The sequence below is a fragment of the Dreissena polymorpha genome, unplaced genomic scaffold, assembly GCF_020536995.1.
Source record: "Dreissena polymorpha isolate Duluth1 unplaced genomic scaffold, UMN_Dpol_1.0 chrUn004, whole genome shotgun sequence".
Classification (NCBI taxonomy): domain Eukaryota; kingdom Metazoa; phylum Mollusca; class Bivalvia; order Myida; family Dreissenidae; genus Dreissena; species Dreissena polymorpha.
In genome coordinates, this window is record NW_026273318.1 from 315,639 (window position 1) to 339,012 (window position 23,374).

General features: G+C 34.5%; 1 protein-coding gene across 1 annotated transcript in view; it reads left to right on the plus strand.

Annotated features, from left to right (window-relative positions):
- Positions 1–21,969, plus strand: part of LOC127863317 (angiotensin-converting enzyme-like) — a 47,722-nt gene extending 25,753 nt beyond the window's left edge. The window contains exons 17-32 of the mRNA XM_052402736.1: positions 7,775–7,917; positions 8,749–8,846; positions 9,086–9,189; positions 9,627–9,788; positions 11,724–11,811; positions 12,162–12,305; positions 14,444–14,638; positions 14,968–15,065; positions 15,206–15,375; positions 15,748–15,872; positions 17,141–17,239; positions 18,801–18,945; positions 19,265–19,363; positions 20,168–20,290; positions 20,528–20,654; positions 20,992–21,969. Of these exons, the coding sequence (XP_052258696.1) occupies positions 7,775–7,917; positions 8,749–8,846; positions 9,086–9,189; positions 9,627–9,788; positions 11,724–11,811; positions 12,162–12,305; positions 14,444–14,638; positions 14,968–15,065; positions 15,206–15,375; positions 15,748–15,872; positions 17,141–17,239; positions 18,801–18,945; positions 19,265–19,363; positions 20,168–20,290; positions 20,528–20,654; positions 20,992–21,183 (2,112 nt within the window). The 3' untranslated portion in view covers positions 21,184–21,969. The remainder of the gene's footprint in view (positions 1–7,774; positions 7,918–8,748; positions 8,847–9,085; positions 9,190–9,626; positions 9,789–11,723; positions 11,812–12,161; positions 12,306–14,443; positions 14,639–14,967; positions 15,066–15,205; positions 15,376–15,747; positions 15,873–17,140; positions 17,240–18,800; positions 18,946–19,264; positions 19,364–20,167; positions 20,291–20,527; positions 20,655–20,991) is intronic.
- Positions 21,970–23,374: the final 1,405 nt, after the last annotated feature.

Sequence of the window (23,374 nt, forward strand, 5' to 3'; positions counted from 1 at the left end):
CTTGACTCTAGCGAAACGGGTTGCTGGGACACAGCTCCTCCTTGATAAGCGGCTGCTTCCTTTATCGCAACTCATTGTTACAATCAATAATACGTGTCGCGCTTCGCGCTCTATATGTGGTAGGGATAGTACTTAGGGCCTATGATAGACAACCATAAAAATACATGAACAATATATGTGTTGTTTGCATTTATTTGTTAATATAAAAACACGTGTATTTTTTGTAAGATATTAAAGTGCTGTAAGAAATTTTAATTAACGTTGTCACCACGCGGTATCCATTAATTTTTATAAAAATGTCCAATTGTAGTCAAATGGATTTTAAAATGTCTACATAAAATAAAGCTTTATTATATTTATTAACCTGACTGAAAAACATTGTCAGCCGCCGAACTGTTCCGTTCGTGCCGGAACCCGGGATTGAACCGGGGGCCTTTAGAAGATTGTTGCGTAAACTACTTCAGTCTAACGCTCTCCCAAATGAGCTATACCGGCTGACATCATTTATGTACTGCTATTTGGAGAAGTTGTGTATAGCGATCGTTATTATATGTCTATTTATAAACTAATGCATTGTACGTTTTCGTACCACTACGCCTTCCAATAAACTTGCTTGTGCGATAGGTCGTCAAATATCGTACTACATTGATTCTCCACTAAATAAGCAAATTAGAAAAAAAAAAACACAAAATAAATATATTTTGATTATGTTTTGTTTTTTATACAAAACCAGAACGTTTCGCGTATTTGCTCAGTCCTGTGATCTTTCCCCTGTGATCAGTTGTGGATCAGTTATTAATTAAAACAATTAACTTTGAATTATTGGCAATAAATGTTGTAAGAAATGTAATAGGCACAAAAATGCAGTACTTATTTACATTAATTTACACAAAAAATCACCACTATGCAAAATATTCTTTAAACAAAAATATATACATCGATCCGTAAAATAACTTCTCCTCCCATAAGCGAAAAAAAATGCATTACATACTAGTCGCCGCTCTCAAGTGCGACGCCAATAAAATGATCAATCTACTTGCGTTATTTAGAGTGTGTATATCGTTATGTCACCTATTTTGCGGTGTACTTTCTATTTCACATCGCAAAATTTTATAACCGAATTTACTGAAAACATTAACTTTTTTTCAAGTAATGTAATATACCAGTCGTGATATTTTAATTAATATAAACTAATAATTGTAAAAAATACGGTATTTTAGATCTTTTCTTGTTTCGTTAATCGCGGTTGACGGTCCCTTTAACATCCTTTCCGCTCAAATAATTTGGTAAGCTGTGATTGTACTTACAGATACCAGTGTTTCTCGTTTATTTGTTGTTGTTGTTGTTTCAAAAGCTAACCCATTGCGGAGTTACTCTATTTAATGAGTAGACCACGGGTGTACTATATACACATGTTCTTGTTTTCATTCCATACTTGACTCGCATGGTGAAGTCGTACGTACTACTATACCGTGGGCTTATTGATTAGCGTTAATTGCAATCGACGCACAATTTATCATAATACTTGTATTTGTGTTAACTCTTTTTTTACTCATAACTAGTAATAATTAATATTTAAGTCGCGAATAATGCCAAACTGAAATATACCTATAAACAATTTAAACAGGTTTTTCAGATAATGAAGATTTTCGGTTGTGCACTAGTTTAACTTTTCATTTCAAATGCGTATATTGAACTTCATTTAATATGAGGTTCAGTATGCGTTTATAAAACCACGAACACTTTTTTTTAAGTAAGCATTATTGAAATTCTTTATTAACTTTGTATCTCGATATATGGCCAATTTCAACCACACCTGATGATCTGAATAAAACAATATATACCAAATAATAACTTCTCTGACTTGTTGTTACAGAGATCAAACTGTGCAATGTCATTTTGCAATGCAATATTAATAAAACAATCTGAAAGAAAACAAACACCAAATACATAACGTCTGAGACTTGTAGTTATATCAAAATGACACATGAAGGCAATGTTTCACAGAAGGCATTTGTAAAAGTGTATTTAAAGAGGCCTTTTTACAAATTTGGCATGTATTGAAATTTGACATTTAGTGCTTTACATTGGATCTAAAACGCTCCAGTAAAAAAAAAGAAGAATAAAATCAAAGAAAGAAAACAAAGTAACCTCCAACTGGGCTCGAACCACTGACCGCTGGAGTAAAAGTCTATCGCTTAGACCACTCGGCCATCCGTGATGATACAATATACTTTGTATAAGCAATCTTGAACTTCGTAGAATAACAAAATGTAACGATAAAAACAGAACTCTCAAACATTATTCAATCGTTTCGCGTTACAACGTTTAATTATTGTCATCTTTTTAAATCGTCAAAAAGATGCATATACTAGATATTTAGGCCATGTTAATGTTCAGTATTACTGTTTCCTAACAAATATCATAACTACAACAAATATATGCGAATCTGAAACATTGTTGTTTTTTTTTAATTCTCCAAAAACCTGAAAAGGTCCCTTTAATATATAATACCGCTAGTGTGTGGCCTGTCATGACAAAAAGACATGATGTTTAGAAAATTGGTAAGGAACCACTACATGATGCTGCATTTCAATTATCTAAGTCCTCATTATTACATTTTATAGTATGATTTTTTAAGTGTTCAATGTTTACAAATGGGGAAAATCTATTACCTCTTCAATAGGTAAGGTGTGCCTCGGGCATTTGATTTGAACAACTTGGAAGAAAACCACTATACTATTTTATGCTATTTAATTTGAAAATCTCTAGGCCTTTCGGTTTAAAAGCTGCTTAATGTCTTATTTGCTATGGAAGTCTATATACACATGACCAAACTTTGTACAGGGCTTCCAAATGAATACTCGATACCAAATGTCTCAGATTTTGAAGTGTTTGATGCAAAAGGTTCATTAATATATATGATACTTAGTTTAAACTCAAGGGTAATCATTTAAACCATTTAACAAAAACTATGTAATTATGTTACACACCAAATACAAATCACTCAGCCTTGCGGCGCGGGCAGATTTTTTTAAGTTTATATTTTCTAATTATATATTTTATAGCTGGTAACATTTGCAGTGGGCATTTAAACACATATGAACAAGTTTCACCTTAAATGCAATACTCTTAAGTTGCAGGAAGTCTGCCCGCTGGTTTGCTATGAAATGGTATGAAAGCTCGGATGATACTGGCAGACGATAGGCGATCTCAAATGCTCACCCAATGCATGTTGTGCATGTGTGAAAAAAATGGCATTACATTATGTTATGCTTAAGCAGGATCATCAAGATCAACCTCTGGAGTATCGCACGATCACATGATGGTTTATATGTTGGCAAAGTGTCATGACGATTTTTTTAAAACACGACAACTCCAAAGGGCCACAATGGCCAACACTGAATTTGATTGGTCAAAAGAGCCCATGTGACCCCACACTGAGGTTATACACAAGTAATTAAATATAAGGCTTGAACCAATATAATGTTCAACAATTAAGAAATCGTACAATGACATAAAATCTTTTATGTGTGCATAAAATATTATAAATTGTATGTACAGTCTGGTATTATCCAACCATAATTCATTTGAAACTTTTGAAGGAAAATGTCATTAAATTAACTGACCGCCGCAATATGACTAAAATACTGTTGAAACAAAATAAACATATAATACGATAAATAGTGAAATAGTATTTTGAATGATCATCACAACATTGTTCGTTATCAGGGCAATGAGTTGATTTGAGCAATGATCGAATTCCTCTCTGAACAGATTGCGTGAATCAGGAGGCGCAAGATGGCGTCCCGTGTTTTATTTCACCTTATCGAGCAATACTGTAACTTCTACCTATAATATATCGCAGAAGACGAGCGGCTGGCATTGTATTAAAATCTTACAACTATAAAGTGTGATTTCGATAAACGGTATAACAATATGATAATGCCAACTTAATTTATTAGTCCAGGTTTTTGTTTAGGAAATTCTTGCATGGCAATCATCTTGCTTAAAGATGCAAACTATGTAAGCACATAAGCACTTCCTTACAATATTAGCTTTTAGGTCACATTAGTAGGTTACAATTTAACACCGAAATGACTTTATATTAAAGTGACACTTTCAATGCATTGGGCTTTAAGGAATAACAACTCAAATAACTGTTCTTTGTAACAGTAGTTGTTTGTGTGGTAACGATTGGAAAGTAAGATCTGTGCTTGCACATAGTTACAAATTTGACATGTATTAATCAAAATGCTTCCTGATATATACGCAATATCACAATAATTACGGTAACTACAACAACAAAACAGACGCTAAAGATTCTACAACTTCCTCGCTTATGTTTTATGTCATGCTGTATGCTTGTTTTAAAGTAACATAACTACTCAAAATCCACGAATATTTCGTAACATATTTCGTAAAATTAAGTTAACACATAACATATCAGTGTTCCTTATAAAAAAATAGCCAAAATTGTTATGCTAGATGTAATATATGTATGTTAACACAGATTTAACGAGATATAAAATGCTCGTTATTATTTTTTTTGTGGCACACATATTCCATTTTATTTTCCTGCAACGATATCTATTCATACGACACACGAGCTTGGTACATGAACATGCGTTGAATATATTGTCCAGCAAAAAAAGAAAAAAAGAGCACTTTGTATCGCGTCAAATGTTACCAGACCACATCTAGCGTTGAAATGTTGGCTATTGCTATAAGGAACATTTTTTTTATTGTGTAAACTTTATTTTCCGAAATATTATACCAAATATTCGTTGTTTGCGACTGTGTATGGGCTTTACAATAAAAGCGGGCGTTTTAATAAATGTACCTCCTTGTAATATCTGTGAAGTTTCATATATAGGTCCCAACCCTAGCCTGTGAACGTGTCTCTTTAAATCGCGCAAATAATCTGTAGAGAGAGGTATTCATTGTTGACAAAGATAGCTATTGTATAAAGGTAAACCTGTCCCATCAGACTCATAACAGAAGCTAAGCTTGTGATAGCAGGTAGGTGGCTACAAGCTACAATAATTTTAATGTTGTTGTTGATGTTGTTTTTTTGTTGTTGATGTTGTTTACTTACATTTTGGGCTTATCAGTATTGTATATATTGATACGTTTGTTTAATATATTTCTAGCGGCAACATTCTAACGCGGAAAAATGTGTATTTTTGTATGTAAGGAACATGTGTAACTATATATATTTTACTTTATAAAGAACTTTTTAAGTGTGATGTGGATTTTAATTGAAAGGAAAAATGATGCGTTTCGAAATGATAAAAAATACCGATTGTCTACATATATGTATTCATAGATAAATACTATAAACAAATAAAAATTAATTATACATGGCACCATGTGAAACCATTATTATTCGCCTCATATTAATTTTCTTTTATTGCGATATAAGACCGACCGGCGATTTTAAGTGTGTAACGAATAATATGGTAAAATTTCAAGCGCACAGTTGTGAAGTCTGTTATGCCGCATTTTTCTATATAAGAAAACGTGTGTATGCTGTTTACCTTGATTTTTTTTAAGCGTTTGATAGTATACCATAGTGCATTATGGTTAAACATGTGTTAAACTTGTACACAAGGTAACGATAAGTAATAATTAGGAATATTTAATGAGAATCTTTAATCTTGTGTTAAAACGTGTGCATCATATTCTGTATAATTTATTTGGTCATGCTGTCAGTTAAAGGCAAGGGGGGGGGGTGCCCCCGTTTCTTTTCCAGCTGGACCTTTTTAAAAGATTGCACACTGTTAAATATTGAAGACTTAACCTTACATATATTTCTATATGCGGACGGCATGGTCATTTTAGGTCAATCGCCAGAAGAAGTACAGAACCATTAAGATAGCCCATTCATGCATTTAAGTATTGGGTCTCTATGTAACACTTCAAAACGAAAATTCGACAGGATAATAGACGGACATATAATTGTCAAAGTATAGAAATCGTCGATAATTTCAACTCTTTCGGCACTGTTATAAATTATACTGGTAGTTTTACTTCGAATTATGAACATTTGGATGGGAAATACCTACAGTTTATTAATAATTTAGTTTATAAATGTAACCATTTGGCCTTAAGCCCGAATTGTTTTGTCAGTTACATGTGTCGCGTTCTGAGAACATTGGGCATAATGCCTGTGCGTAAAGTGTCGTCCCAGATTAGCCTGTGCAGTCCGCACAAGCTAATCAGGGACGACACTTTCCGCTTTTATAATATTTTTCTTTAAAATGAAGTCTCTTCTTAGCAAAAATTCCATTTAGGCGGAAAGTGTCGTCCCTGATTAGCCTGTGGGGACTACACAGGCTAATCTGGGACGACACTTTACGCACATGCATTATGCCCAGTTTTCTCAGAACACGACTCAATTATGATCCTTGTGATGGGTATATTTTGTGATATGTCTCTAAAACAATTAAATTAATCAAAAAGATCGAACGCATACATGCAACATTTTGCATAAGATTGTGAAAACTTAAAATAAACGCGTGAAATGCTACAGTATATGAAGATTTAGGCAAATTGCCGTTATATTTTAATAGATATATACGACTTGTTAATTATGGGTAAAATGTATTAACAGCAATAACATTATTATAAACAGTGAATACATCCAAGCATTGGATGATTGCGATAAAGGATGCAACAATTTTGCAAATGTTAAACAATTTGTAAACGAATACGGATTTTCCTATTCTTCGAAACTGCTAATATATCTTATTGTCAAACTTTGCATGCGAATTTAAATGCAGATGTATAGACATCTATAAAGCGAGATTATATGATTTTGTCAAATATTAATGAATTTTTATAAAATGTGTAAAAACACTTATCATATATATATTTCACTATAAATTAAAATAAAAGTTAAGAAGAACATGTGCCGAAAAATGCGAAATAAGCCAGATATTTAATTCTGAAATCGAAAAGGGCTGTACAGTCGAATTCGCCAGCATGTATAGCATGCATGTACGATGTGAATCTAAACTTAGTTTAACGGTTCATTTTAAATTCCTTCAACGATATATATTCATACGACACACGAACACTTACTCTGGTCTCAATAAAAAGACGAAGGCTTCGGTTATTGTAGGAAAATATGTACGTCAAAATAAGCTCGGGGCGCTAATTTGTCTTTGCTGCATTTTATGATATTCGTCTTTAATGTATAATATTTCTTGCCTATTTTGTGTTATTGTAGCATATTGCATCAATATATTACAATTTAACACATATAAAAAAATCGTAGAATATCGCTTTAAGCAGGTTGTGTAATATGATTATATGTTCTATTAATGATATGTATAGATTGTTTAATACTTATGTTATGTTTAAAATAAAAAATTAGTCAACATTCGTGTGAGTTAGTTTAGTATGTTTTCTAAGTAGGAGTGCTGTGTTTCATTTCGGGTCTTAATATATTATGTAGCCAAAGGTACGAAATGACCTTTTCAACTTCGAAAGTAACACCGATACCCAAGTTCGTTATCTTCAACGACAGATTGACACCCTTACTGTAATGAATGCTAGATCACGCTCATGATTAAACAGAATACAAATACGGAATCCGTATTATAGTATATGCGGTGATCATGCAAGTAGTACAGCTGGAAAGCGTGTGAGCATTGAAAGATGCCTGTTTACTACCATATTGCAAACAATGGTGTTTGTTTAGATTAAACAAGTGTTTTAAAAATGGGTGAAGAAGCACTTGAATGTTTGACTTATAATAAATATATATTTACGACGCGGCAGTGTAACGAAGACTCGAAATAGGTTCGCTCCGTATTTAAATATGTCTTTATTTCAAATTCTGTACAATAAATCCATTTTATGTCGAAGGGACTATGTGCAATGTGATTGCTTCTGCTATACGTATTTTAGGTAAATATTAGTTAAATACTGCTAAATAAACAGAAACAATTACTTCATATGTTATGTTTTTGTAATTGTTTATATTTTTATTTAAACTCCTTAAAATGAGTATCACCTTTTAATAATGATCTAAGATGTTCGGTATAATTCATTGAATTTTGGCTAAAATACTTATATAAACGTATAATTATTTTTACATTTGATTATATCCATCTTCGCGAGTGGAGTATACATTTTAAATAAATTTTAAATGTCGCAGTTTTTGTAAAATCGTAGCAGTCTTTAATATGAAATTGTTCGAAACTAGTAATGTTTCAGCTTACGTAATCAAAATCAACTACATGTGTAGTAATCGGATAAATAACATTCCGAGAGCGGTTTCGATTAACATGATTTACGTTAATTCGAAAACATCTGAATGTTTTTTACACATTTGTGTTGTATAATCCATTTGTATGTTTCCGTAAATTGAAAAGGACTTGAAAAATTTATTTATTTTTTTGTTTCAACTTGCCAAGAGTAACAACTTCTTAATTTTATATTTCCTTTTTTTTTCACCGCCCCCCCCCCTCCCCCTCCCGACACACACATTCAGGGTTAGTGTACCTCTGTGAAATGGCAACCCCTCTTTTATAGACTATAGCGGACCCTTAACATCTTATAATCAATACGTCGCAAAAAGGCACAGTTACACTAAGTGATCTATCAGACATTTAAGACATTATATGGTAGACTAATGCACTAAATGCAAAACTATCTGTAGGAAGACAGACATTGTGTAAACTGTGTTTTTAGTTGAGCTTCGTTGCTAAAACAATGTATTGCGTTATTTGTTTGCAGAATGGGGACTCATTCTGTGGGTCTTCTTCTTGTTCTGGTAACGCTAGTCTCGTTTGTCAGCGCCACTGAAGATGAGCGCGTGCAAGACTATTTACAAGGTAAAAGAATGACAATTGGATTTGTTTGTGTCCCCAAAACATTGGTCAACGCCGTTGTGTTATATTAAAACGTTAACCGAGTAGTTGTGTAATATATAACAGATACAACTCATATAGGTTCTTCATCCGTGATTCAAATGTAAGATTTTGCGTTTAAAAATATCTAAGGAACTAGAATTATGATGGCCCTTTCCGTTACTTACGATGTACTTTTGTGTATATGTTACCATGACTTCCAGGTATTAACGGCTACAACACTAGGGCGGCAAACCTAAGTAACCACTACTCCCTCAAATCCTGGGCCTACAACACTAACATCACTGAATACAACCAGAAGCAAATGGTTAGTGCATGTTCGTGACGTTATGGTAGGCAAATGTTATTGATGTCAATATAGATACATGGTCGAGTTCGTTATGGTTGATACATTTGAGTGATGTCAGTAATTTCCCAGTAAGTCCAGTGTTAGGACGAAAGTTAACCCATGTGATTTCAAACGTTGAGTCATAATAATTTTAGTTTTTAATTGTATATTGTTCAGTTTGTATGTTATCTTCATTTATGCGATGTTCCCTTCAGATCATTTTGATTTCGTGATATCTCAGGCCGAAAGGCGATTAGACGACTTTTTACTCGAAAATACGACGAACCGTAGTTCATAATTTTGTTGCTGAATAAAATGCGTAAGTGCATGTTTTTGTAAATGAATTATTTATAATTGATTTTGGAATTGTTATATCACCTCTTCAGCAACGTTAAGAACCATTTTATGTTTTATAGACTGAAATGAGCCTTCAGTGGTCTGATTTCGCTAAAAAGGAAGCGTTAGAAGCCGCAAAGTTCAACCTTAGCGCAATGACCAACGCCAGTTTGATACGTCAGATAAACATGATTCTAGATGTGGGCATTTCCGGTTATCAGGACAGTGACGTTCTTCGCAAGGTGAGATTGCACACAACTTATTCTTTTTACGCTGTATCTTTCGCTTTTCTGTGATTCGTGAATCAAGTCTCACACGAAAACAGATCCGAAAATCGTACCCATCCCGATAATGTCACGTTCATATATCATGAAAATATTCTTTGCTTCATAGTACACTTAATGGGCTCAGAAATGCTTAACCATGTCAACAAAGCCCAAAATCCTATTAAAACCGTTTACAGTAATCAAATTAGTTACAAACATTCTCGTAAAACATTTCGATTCAAGCCTTCAAAAAGAGTTTATGACTTGTAACTCTTATCTCGGTAAAAAATGAGTTTTACAAGTCCGAAAAAAATCACTTTATTTTTCGCTGAAACGTCTGATTAACATTTGCAATATTGATGTTTTAAGAAGTCCATCATGAAAACACATTTAAACGCATATTAAGTCAGTATTTCGAGTGTGTCTGCACGGTATCACCAATATGAGCATTTCATTTTAATACCTGTGCACCTATATTTCATTTGTTGAGTTGTACGTTAACCAATGTATACGTGATTGCTTTCACTTAAGACAGTTTAATTAAAGATTGAAGGTTCTAAGGCAATAGAATATTCTCAATACACAGGATTCAGTGATACAGTATAATCGACATTATTAAGGCTTTTCAAAAGCCCGAGGTGATCCGATATCCCGTCCCTTTAAGAAATGTAAATGTGCCCTTATTATGCAGCAGTGAATTATAAAATAACAATACCAACTGATATCGTTTTATTACGGATAGACACGGATACTGAAATTGAATTAAGTAGTGTCAGCATCAAATGATTTAACGAGCACATATAACGAATGAAGACTTTGATACTTCCGCGCAGTCACGTTTAAACGAGATACGAATATATAAAGGAATAAAAAGAACGTGAGAAATACGTATAGCGAAACACATGTTTAATAAGCATCATAACATGGGACATTTGATTGTAGGAAAACGTTTGTTATTTAAATTGATTTCGTTGTCATTTTAGTACTGATGAAAATGATATGCGTTCAGTATTGTGAAAAAATGCTTAAAGCAACCTACTTTATGTATACAAAATACGATATATTGTACTCAAACTAAAAATACCAGTCGAAAGTTTAAGGGACTTTTTCACATACTTCGTTTTGTTAATTGTGTCGTCAACCTACTGGCTTATATTGCTAGACTTAAATCTCGGAAATGTTTCGCGTCATTTTAATATCATAACCATATTTTAGGAGAAACAAAGTTCTTACCCATTAATGAAATATTACCGCCTTTAACATATCACTATTCTGGCAATCAACTGTTTTGGCGCAATTGATACTTAAAATAACTGATCAACGACGTGTACAAAATAAAAAAAACGAAAACAGCAAAATTTTAATTATTCAACCGTTTCGCGATTGTAACGCTTTTTAATTGTATCTATTATTTCAGATGATGATTATTCATAAATAAAACTGTATTTTCAGTTCAGCAATTTGCTGTGTTGTTCGTATAAAAAATCCAGGATGCAATGTGAGTTTTAATTGAAAGCTTGACAAAAAAATAAAAATTGTCATTTCGACGATCTGTGAACGAGTCCATTAAATCGCGAGAGACTTCGAAAAGACAACATTAATACTGCACTTTGTCTATCCGACTATACGTTATTATGTTTCCCACAAGTAGTACAAGTAGAAGTAGTATTTGTTGTTTTTGTTCTTGTTGTTGTTGTTCTTGCTGTTTTTGTGGTAGTGGCAGTGGTCGTAGTAGTGGTAATTCTAGTGGTAGCCGGAGTGGAACCACAGTTTTCTGTTGCAGTTTGTGCAATTTGTAATGTTGTTTGTGGTAGTGGTGGTGGTGGTTTTTGTGAGATGTTGTGTTCTTGTTGCTGATGTTGCTGCTGTTGTTGTTTGTGGCTTTAATGTTCGTGGTGTTGTTGTTTTCAGATAGCGGAACTTGAAGCGGAAATGACCGGCATCTACAGTTCAGCGAAATGGTGCAAGACTTCCACTGAATGCCTCGCGCTTGAGCCGGGTATGTTCCCCGATGTAATCAGTTCTCAACACACACAATAATAAAATCATAAATTATAGTGATAACTCTATTCTCAGCATAAACTGTATGTACATATTTAAGAAAATAAACAAAATTGTTATAAAAATATAAGAAATATATGACTTAAAATTGTATATATATTAATTTGGATACACCGAAAAAGCAGAATAAATGTCAAATATATTTTTTATGTTAGTGTTTATTTACAAGAATGCGTAGTAACTAGATATATATCAGATCATAACACCATTGTGCAAAAATATGTCATGTCGGTAATCATTATAGTTGAGTCTTTAAGTATCATATAACGACAATTTCCAAATGTAAAGGTTTGACGGCGATCATCACGAACAGTCGGAACTACGATGAACTGCGTGACGCCTGGAAGGGTTGGCGTGACGTCAGCGGAAAGATGATGCGCAGCAAGTACCAGGAGTTCGTGACGCTAATGAACATGGCTATCAAGGCGGGAGGTTCGATAACAATCCCTTTTATTCATATTGCCGTCAATAAGTGTTGCTACATTATCGCTTCGATATAACTATTTTATAATTTACTATGTATGCATATTATCGGCATTCAGTGTTTCATAAAGTATCGATTTGATATAACTATTTTACTTTTTACTATGTATGTTATATTAATAAAAACGTCCCGTATATTTCTTGGTACAATCACATTTAATTCCAATGAACAAGATCTATGATTAAAAAAAACATCAGTTTTCATCTTAAACAGGTTAAATGTCCAGCTGATTAACGCTGTATAATACAGTCAAACCTTTCTAAATCGAATCCTATGAAAACCGCCTGCCTATCAAAACCGAACAGCCGCCTAGCTTAAATTTTATATCTAAAACTTTAATAAACCGGACCTTCTCTTAACATTAATCGAACAATTTTACAAGAAATTGTATACCACTGAATCTAAAAATATCTCAATAAACTTAACAGCGTATTTTGTTTACTGTGAAATCACGATACCGAACGAGCGTTAACCCGATAGTTTGTGAAAAAATTCACGTAGTGTGTCTAATCGCCATCGTGATAGCAATTAAGGGACGGCACTGTAAAAGGCGTGGATGTGATTCGGTATTTAAAAAGGGAATTAAAAAAGATGTGTCTTACGACTGAAATTACATACATCCTTATTTTTAAATATTTTAAACCAGTGTAATTAGTTGAAACTATAATAGGCCACTAAATATATAGAGGATATTTGTTGGATTTGGCGGATTATCTATTTTAATTCACGAGTGATCATAGAAAATGATATTTTCACGACTGGTGCACCAACGAGTGAAAATATATTTTTCTATGATCACTCGTGAATTCAATCGAAATTCCACCAAATCCAACAAATTTTCATTTTATGTCACGCTAACAAATGATTTCTTTGCCATTCCGGACAATATAATTCCCCGTTGGGAGCCCCGAAATGCTTTAACATTTATGTTCAAATTAAGCCAATCCGTATGTTATTATAAACATAAATTCAGTGTAGTCGCCTTTGGTAAAATGGGGGTCACAATGGGGAAACCAAATATATCTATATAAAAAAATCCGTGTAGAACCATGAAAATTATCAATAATTTTCACAGTTATTTTTCACTGTTGGAAAAAGTGAAATATCAGTTCGTCGCTTGATTGCTTTAGTGCTCTAACAACCATTCATTTTGTTTTTTGGAGAAAAACGCATTTAAAGGTTTAAACTTTATTTTCTCACTTATTTATGCACGTATGTGGACAAAAATAGGCCGGAGTGTTTATCAGCAAACGGAGAATATAATTAAATATTTACTTAAGTATATGAGTACCATATAGACGATAAGATACACACCAAAGTTGAGCGAGACATGGGCAGGAAATCAAGCATTGAAGATGAAGCAATATTAACATTTGAATTCTACTTTGCTTTAAGTCCCGGAGATGGTGCAGTACAGCATTCACCCGTTTGTAAAAATGTAGGAGATAGAGCAAAATGGAATCGAAAAACTTCTGTGACGACTGAATCTTGAATCCGATTACGTAATATTAAAGATCTCGTTCTCACGAACACAGCGATATAAAAAAAAACTCATTTTTGAAAAAAGTGGAGGTAGATAACTATAGCAATAAAGCGACGAGTTTTAAATTACTGATATTTCTCTATAAACCATAGGAAAGCATAAAATAAATTACTGTAAGTTGCTACAAACGTTGAATTCGTGTCTATACAATATATTCGTATATCGTATTATCTAACGTAACTTTCAAACATAAATATATCCTAACTTTTATTTTAAGTATGACATTCTTGATCGATTATGTACAGTGATAACACAGGTTTATGTACACAATATACATTTTGTTATACAAATGATAATAATAATTACACAAAAACTCATTATAATACACGTGTTAACCAATACATGCTTTTGTCTAATTGTTTTAAGAAATAAACCTTTTAACATACTTATCATATTGAAAGAACATTGCATTCTGCTAAATCCCTGATAAAATGAACACCTCTAAACATCGAACAATCGTGGTTCGTTTTAGACAGGTTACACTGCATTATTTAATTATACAGAAATATTTTGAATAAACTGAATTCATATGATTTTTTTCAGGAAAGTACACTGATATGGGCGCGTATTATCGTTCGTGGTACGAGGACCCTAAGTTCGAGAACGACGTCCGTGAAATATTCAATGAGTTAGCGCCTCTTTATGACCAATTGCACGCGTACGTCCGCCGTAAGCTGAAAATGCATTATGACGCTAAATACTTCCCTTCATCTGGCCATATTCCAGCTCATTTATTTGGTAAGAACCTGCAGATGTATTAATCATTTATTGATAATGTATGTATTTATGTTAATATTGAAGTATTTTCTTCGTAATTTCGTAAATGCGATTTTTGTTCTAACTTAAGCATATTTGACTAAGTATCATTGTATAGATTTTTCTTTATTTGATCATCATTAATCACTATTTAAAAGGTCTGTTTTCCCATTGGAATGTCGTCAACGAAGAAAGTGAAGCAAAATATTCGTGCAACATTTATATGACCTTTTTACAATTAAAAAAGTGCGTCTATAGGTCTAAACATAAAAATCATGTGCCAGAATAAGATATCATCATTCCCGCTGCAGGGAACATGTGGGCCCAGCAATGGAACAACATTTATGACATGTTGGAGCCATATCCCGGACAGGGCTCTCAGAACCTCACCAAGGCAATGATTGAACAAGTAGGTTCTTGATTTCCTGTTGGATATTTCGCTACTGATCCATACAATGCAGAAAAGGCTCAAGGCATTTATTAAAAAACCTTCGAGAATTAAGAAACGTAAACATGTTGTTATGTTGTTTCGTTTGAATGATGTTGCAGAACTACAACGTGACACACATGTACAGGGTGGCGGAGGAATTCTTCGTTTCAATCGGTCTGAAGCCAATGCCCGACTCTTTCTGGACTAATTCCATGCTAGTAAAACCTCCTGACAGGGACGTCGTTTGTCACGCATCTGCCTGGGATTTTAGCAACGGAACTGACTTCCGGTCTGTTTTTTAAGCATTCTTGTTTCAAATGCGATATACATGTCTAGTTATTTAAAGTTTATGAGGAAAATGAAACCTACAAATTCCATTCAAATTAGGGAAATATTGATGTGCCCCATGATGTTCCTAAAAAGATTTTTTAGGAAAATAGTTTGCTTATGTTATATATGTGAATGTTTATTTCCTCTCTCACAAACTCCCCATACCACCGCAACAGATTGAAACTGGGTAACAATTAGTTCAGTATCTCAGCGTGAAACGTCCTTCGCAAATGGAAGCGTTTTAAGGCAATATATTCTCCTCCCATACCTACTTCCGTTATTCGTTTAAGTTTAAACGCGTACATGGAATCTCGTGTGCCTTTCCTTGCAGGATAAAACAGTGCACGATCGTGACCGGGGACCAGCTGAACACCGTTCACCACGAAATGGGCCACGTGCAGTACTACCTCGAGTACAACCATCAGCCGTACCTCTTCCGCAGCGGCGCAAACCCAGGTAACATTTAAATACTCCAATAATTATCATAGTTAACATAGTTTACACAAAAAAGCACATGGTTGTGTTTGTGAGCTATTCATGTAAATTCGGTGAATGTCGATTTTCAAAAACCTCAAAGTGTTTTCACTATTCAAGTGTTTGGGGATTCCACCGAACTATAAAACAGCAACAAATAATATTCCAATGTCTGCATCCCTCGTTATTTTGTAAATATACTGAAATCAAAATTGTATTAAATTAACGTCCGTATCCCATGTTGTAAGGGATACATGGATGCCTACCCTTCGAAGCGCATCAGAAGCTTCCCTCGCTCTTTAAAGCAACTATTCGCTCCGGCGAGCACCTGAATGCAACTTGGCAATATACATTAATTAACCACCTGTCTCAACATTCTCGTATATCGATAATATGCATTTCGATCATAAGGAAAAAGCTCTACTGCATGTGTTGATGTATCATTAAGGTTAGCCGGTCTTGCCTGCTCGATTTGCATCCTCATGTCAACGCTACAAATAGCGCGCCATGGAACGCAACAGCACTGCCAAGTGCAAATCCATCTCACCCTGAATCCATTATTAGTCTCATTGCATAGTTCGAAATCATGTGTGTAGTCATACCCCACGATTTGCCCCTTATGCATTTGTCCCCAGTTTTTTTATAGCTTTGACTAAGACTTTATCTCACTATTTCGTTGTTTAAAAAGTAGGTTGGTTTCCAGTTTAGACGTCCCTCTTGTCATAGGAGTCATTCTTCCACTACCCGGTGTAATAATTCCTGGCCACATAGGCGTGGACTTTAACTCTACGAACTCTTTCTCCAAGTCCCATATATTTCCATGCGCATTTCTTGTTACATAACACAACGCAATCACTTTCTTGAAATACTTTAGTCCTTTTTAGGCCTGGTTTAGCAAGTTTGGACTGCCTTCAATAAGTTTTATAAATCTTATTTCAACTCTCCAAAATTATGAAGCGCGATGCCGACTTTTTGAGGCCGCCACCATGCGCTATATAATTCAATAACTGTAATAATACTTATGTTTTACATGTATGCTAGGTCAAGTTACAATTTACACGAATTTGTTTGGTACATACGCTTGGCAGATTCATGTAGACAAAATGGACTAAGGTTAAAAATACAGACAGCTCCATATAATGATACTCAGTACCGCTTAAAGTCTGTTCTATTAAATAACTGTGTGGTAAGATTGCTTTGAGTGGAATATGGAATGCGAACATAGCGTCAACATATGTGTTTCCATCTAGGGTTCCACGAGGGTGTGGCCGACATCGCCAGTCTGTCTTTCCAGACCCCGGAGCATCTCAAAGAGATAGGTCTCATACCGGAGCTTCCAAACGGCACAGGTACGCATTCATAGTCACAACACTTCGTTTATTGCGTAACAATGGTGACACGGACACTTAAAATTAATTTATGTGGTTATAATGTTGACTTAAAAGAAAGACAAGTGTTTACGGAGCGCCTATATAAACAAGTACGTTACAATGTGAGATTAAAGAGAGCCACTTAAAAGTGAACATAAAAACAAAAGAAACCCATTAAAACCATTAAAAACGAAGAAAAATGTATTGTCACTGGACTCTTTGTAAACCGAGCATGTCACTTGTTTATTCTCGAAACGTACCATAATTGATATGCAACTGTAAAATTATCAGACAGCAATTTATCAGCATTTGACGTCATAAATGTCTGTTTTACAGCACACTCTTGTTAATGTTTTATTGGCCGTTAAATTATAGAACAGTCGTAAATCATACCAACAAGATGTCGGTCTCTTGAAGAACAATCTGTAGATAGCATTCACTGCCATAAACGTTGACACCAAGTGGGATGGTAAGGCCGACACTGCTAAACATGCCTAACAAATCAAACGCGTCAACAAATAGAAGGGCTTTGTGTCAACTGATGTGTGGGGTATTTACGTTATAAATTACCGTTTGACATAGTATTTGTTTTACAGAAAATCTGTGAAAAGTCAACACAAATAGTTTCGGTATTTTTGAAACAGTGTCTCATAAATCACTTGAAAGGTGTTTAACCCGTTTTCAGTGATATATACCGTCCTAAAATGCGAGTGCATCTTTCAAATTGATATAACGACCGTGAATCCTCTTAATGTATATGAGATATTGTATCTTGATCAAAATCGAATGTTTATTACATCGCAACTGATAGCATCATTGACTTGGCATTTGGTTTAAAGTGTGTTTTTTTCCATTTTCACCGAAAGGCACAGTACTCGAGACTCTAAGATGCTTGGGAGAGTATACTTGTCATGTAGTATATTTACATAGGAGGTTGAACACGAAGTTTTATTACATTGCCATCTAGGGTCGCAGTTGCGTTCTATTTTCAAGTCGCGTCGTTGTTTGTAGTAACTAAACTCACCCAATGTCGCATCCCTCGACATGCACATTGTTAAATGCTGTATACAGTAATTCATTTGGTCGCCTGTTTTCTTTGGGGTTTTTTTTTCTCAAGTAAAATATTAGGTTAGGTTTGCACCGGGACAGGAAGAGATTGTGTTTGGGCAAAATTACCGTAAATCTGTCATTAAGTCTTGAAAATATTTTTTATGAATCGTACACCTTTCTTGTGAAATTAGTTATTTATGTAAGCGTAATCTTATATAAAGAAATATACTTAAATTGATGTTGTTTTTCAAACCGACATTTAGTCCGGTGCATTTCAGTTGCAAACTTTAAGGGTATTAAAATTATTTGAAAATTAATCCGAAATTCATAACACACTGTTTTTGGTGTCCGAATATAAAGACCTTCATCCGTTCATGGTACTTGCAGTAATGTTTACTTATATATCCGTGATAAATACTACGATGAGCACGTTATTGTACGTTATCGCACGTTATTGCACGTTATTGCACGTTATTGCACGTTATTGCAGAGGGTGACATCAACTTCCTGATGCAGATGGCGCTTGAAAAGGTGGCTTTCTTGCCGTTCGGCTACCTCATCGACCAGTGGCGCTGGAGCGTATACCGGGGCGAAACCACGCCTAGCAACTACAATAAAGCCTGGTGGAATCTCAGGTAACCATGGAAACTACATATATCAGATATAAGTTCTATGATATTTGTAATTGCCATGAAAAAGCAGCAAATTCTATGTTATGTCTTTAATTTCATTCTACGACATGCAAATGTAATTCAAAAAAACACACGTAAAGCAGTTTTTTAACATCTTTATCTAGCAAATGTTTAGTAATTAAATGGATCTAAGAATACTTGTATAGGCTGTACCATACGTACGTTTGCTAAAAACTGTCAAATAAATAATTTTAATATCGATATACTATTTAGTATAAACGTGATAAGCAAAATCCTATGGATAATCTCAATACTGTTAAAGATGTAAATACCAAGGCGTTTCGCCTCCAGTGGCTCGGTCTGAACAGGATTTTGACCCTGGGGCAAAGTTCCACATCCCCGGAAACACGCCCTATATAAGGTAATTTTTGTTTCTGAAATACAAATGTTTCTTTTTTTGTATATTGATTTTCTATTTGTTGTACATTTCAAAATGATCGTATGTCGGATCAGCTAAAGAGCATACTGTCGGAGCCATCGGGCTCAGATATTGTCGGGTAGCGCTTCTGTTTCTGAGAACGCCTGTTCAATATTATTAACAATGTTCATCAATCGTAATTACAAACCACCGAATATCGAGGCTGTTAACGAAAAGTACTAAACATCCGTTTTATCCAATAATCGTAGTTTCGAAAATAATAACTATATTTTGTAGGGTTTGTGATTTTGGGAGGGTTTTAAACAAGTTAAATGACTCAGCTATGTTTACAAGCGAATGAATGAATGTTAACAAACGTTAACCCTGGGTCTCTCAGATTAGACATTATACTGAAAACATATAAGCCCCAGTAAAACGAGTTATTAAAATATGAATGCACAAAGACACGGAACCATATTGTGCAGGAAAATGTAAGAGTACGATACGACCTAATGTACCTTCACTTTAGATGATCCACATGATTAATCAGCCTTTATTGAAAAACTTACTTCGACTTTACCACGGCTGAGTTTCCAAAATGCATCAGGTATCAGTGATGCTACAGGTTGTGATACAGGTTGTTATTCCATCTCGGATGCGATAAGTGAGAATCAGTTCCAAATGTACAAGGTCTACTTTGGAAAATGTTTAACAATAGTCTTAAACAAAAATAAAATTTAAAAAATGCTTGGTGTATGAGGACCTAGATAGATCAATTAACTGAACTGTACATGAATATCGCCGCAGGTACTTCGTGAGTTTCGTGCTGCAGTTCCAGTGGCACCAAGCGCTCTGTCAGGTCATGAACAGCACGCGACCTCTTCACCGCTGCGACATCTACAAAAACACGATAGCGGGCGACAGACTCAAGTGAGTATTGCTTTTAGGAACAAATATACTGGTACGATATATAAATTGCTTTTGGAGAAACACACCTCCTTGGGGCAGTAAATCGTTCCAATAGATCAGTTGCGATCGATGTTTGATACGAAATATGTTCTGTTGCATTCATGGGCTTACGAGTTCTATATCCATAATTGTTAAGTGCTTTCGCGTACTCGCAAGATTCAATGTGTGGGTATGACAAAAACGGCCATACATTTTCAGAGAGATGCTTCAGATGGGGTCATCTGAACAGTGGGGCGAGGCGTTGTTCAAACTGACAAGGGGAACGAATGCAGAGAACAGGAAGCTCAGTGCGGCCCCTCTGCTTGCGTATTTTAAGCCACTCCAGGTATGCATGCCATGCCCGCGAACCACTTGACTATAAATGCAGACAGTGTACTAGAAACCCCGACGATTACTACTGACAGTGATTTTGTAGATTTTGACATTTAGTGTATCAATTGGTATTCAAAACCGACTCAATTAATATTGTTAAATCATCAGCAATCTAAAAAGCGAAAACTAATGATGAAAAGCACATGTACGTGGCAAAAATGTTAACTGTGCCGTATCGGTAATGATGATAGTATTTCTCTATTTGTAATATTTGTATGACAGACATGACATTTAAACAATATATAATACATATGTGGTATTTAGTTTCAATATGCAATCCGCTCTTATAGGATTGGTTAACAGAAGAAAACCAAAAAGCCAAAGAGAATGCGACATGGGACAAGGAAAATTGTCCATCAGGTTCCTTTGTGACGGTTCTCAACGGCGCGCCTACCATTGCAGCCACTGGTTCCTTACCTATGTTGATCCTGGCTTTCATCGCCGTATCATGCCTTCAGTTCGCCGATAATGAATCCAAATAATACGCGTTATTTGAGACGCTTATAATAGTGTAGATCTTTAAAATGTTGCTGCATTCCGATAATTGATTCTTTTTGTCCGGTCGATGTTAAAATGTGGATGATAAGGCTACCGAAATTGGTAATAGGGCGGATGTTTTTACTAAAACTAATAGCTATCTATCAGTGCCTGTTATAGTCGAATCAAAAGATCATATATATAGAATAGATATACCAAAAACTCTCTATTTCACCTTTTACGCCGTTTTTGACTGATTTGCGAGCTACACAAAACAATAATTATCTTGAAACCTACAAATAGATGCAAAACTTAATTTACACTTTGTGCAAGATTCTCTGTATCAAGAACGGAATAATTTGCCACGATATGCTATTAACGACACATTCAAAAGGTGCATCGGGATTTCTATAAACTGAGATTATAGCAGAAATCGTTACTTAAAAGTTAGACGAATCTAGCGGCCATCTTTACTTATATTTTAGTGACGCTTTCTAGCTTTCATCAGACAATGCAAACATGTTACTTGTATTTGATCATGCAGATAACTTTTATTTCATACATGATCTACGAACATATATTTTTTTACGTTACCTATGCAAATAAAGTGTCTGTATGTAATATAAGAAGTTGAAAATGCTCAAAACTTAGACAGATGAGGCCAAATGCCAAAAATTATCTTAACTTTCAACCAAATACATTGTTAGTGACTTTATGATTAAAAGATTTCAATAAATAATTGCTAGTTTTGTTCATGGATTTTAACCATTAAAAATAAACAGGTAATATTATGTCAACTTGGATTAGAAATGTAATTCTTTGAACTCTCTTCACCACAAGTTTCGGTGTGTCTTTTGTTGCACATGTATTTTACTCAGGTTATGTAATAGGCGTTTCTGTTTTGACGTGCCATCGTTTAGGTTTTGTATTGTGTTACCTATTTTCTATTCGTTTGCGGAGGGACCGTATAAAAAATATTTGTCATATATGTATCGATTGCAATTCCCGCGGATTCTAGAGATAGTCAATGCACGTTTCATTGATATTTATCGAAACGTTGGAAAGCTGTAAAACGGTACTTAATATTGCACATACAAATGAACTACTAAAGCAAACTCGATTGGTATTATTGGTATTTGATTTTTTAATGCTTCATAAGTTCTTATTACAATAGTGAGCACACACAATAATTCACGATGTATCGTCACCTCTCGCATGATAAAGGTCAAAGACGCACAGCAATGGTTATTTCTCCGCAAACACATTGTAATAATGAACATCACTGTGTTAATATGGCGCCTATTCTTCTGCCAATTATGCGCGCGAGCAACTTTTCTTTAGATTTTAACACATTTTTGTTCGTACTTAAAAGCACACGACCATTATCTCGAACCATTTATTGCATGCGCAGTATATTTATTACGTATGTTTAAAAAAACAGTACTAATTATTTAAAACTGTCATGATTATTTGTTAAAACTTCCTTTAAGTTGTATTTTATAATTTGTTTTTTTTAAACAGAAAAAAATGTGATAGCTACCCCAACATCACGAAATAAAGGCCTTACTATTTTAAGTGTTTACGAGTTTTCGATAAAAAGGCAGAGATATTTGTTGTCGGGGTTTTCTATTATGTGTTTTGAACAATCAATCAACATCACTATATGTCTCAATTTGTCTGTTCTTCAAGGGCTGCTATGTTGTAAATAAGTTAGACAATACCTTTGAAATGTAAAAAAAATCAACATAAGTTAGTTTTCATATCAAAATAAATGTCTACTGTTTAACTTCTAAAAGAAAGACCATGATTTAGTCAATCACAACTGGTGAATAAATACGGATTTTCAACCCCATTCGACTGATACTATTTCAATTAGGTATGGCATCAGAAACATTGCTCTAAGGCTCCAAAATGTTTGTCAGTTAAATATGTTTGTTTTCTTATAAGTGGTCAACACGCCTGAACGATAATGCTTAATTAACCGCCGTAGTTTATAAAAGTACACTGGAGTCACCATGTTGGTTGTAAAAAGAGTTGGTGCGTTAGTTAATTTGTTGGTCAGACGGTATATAATCATGTATTCGTCAATTTGTGTTTGATTTACACGAAGACTAATGTTTACAAGAAAGACGCGTGCGTGGAATTGTTCAAGATAAAATTAAACCAGCCCAGTTGGAACTATTAAGTACAAGTTTG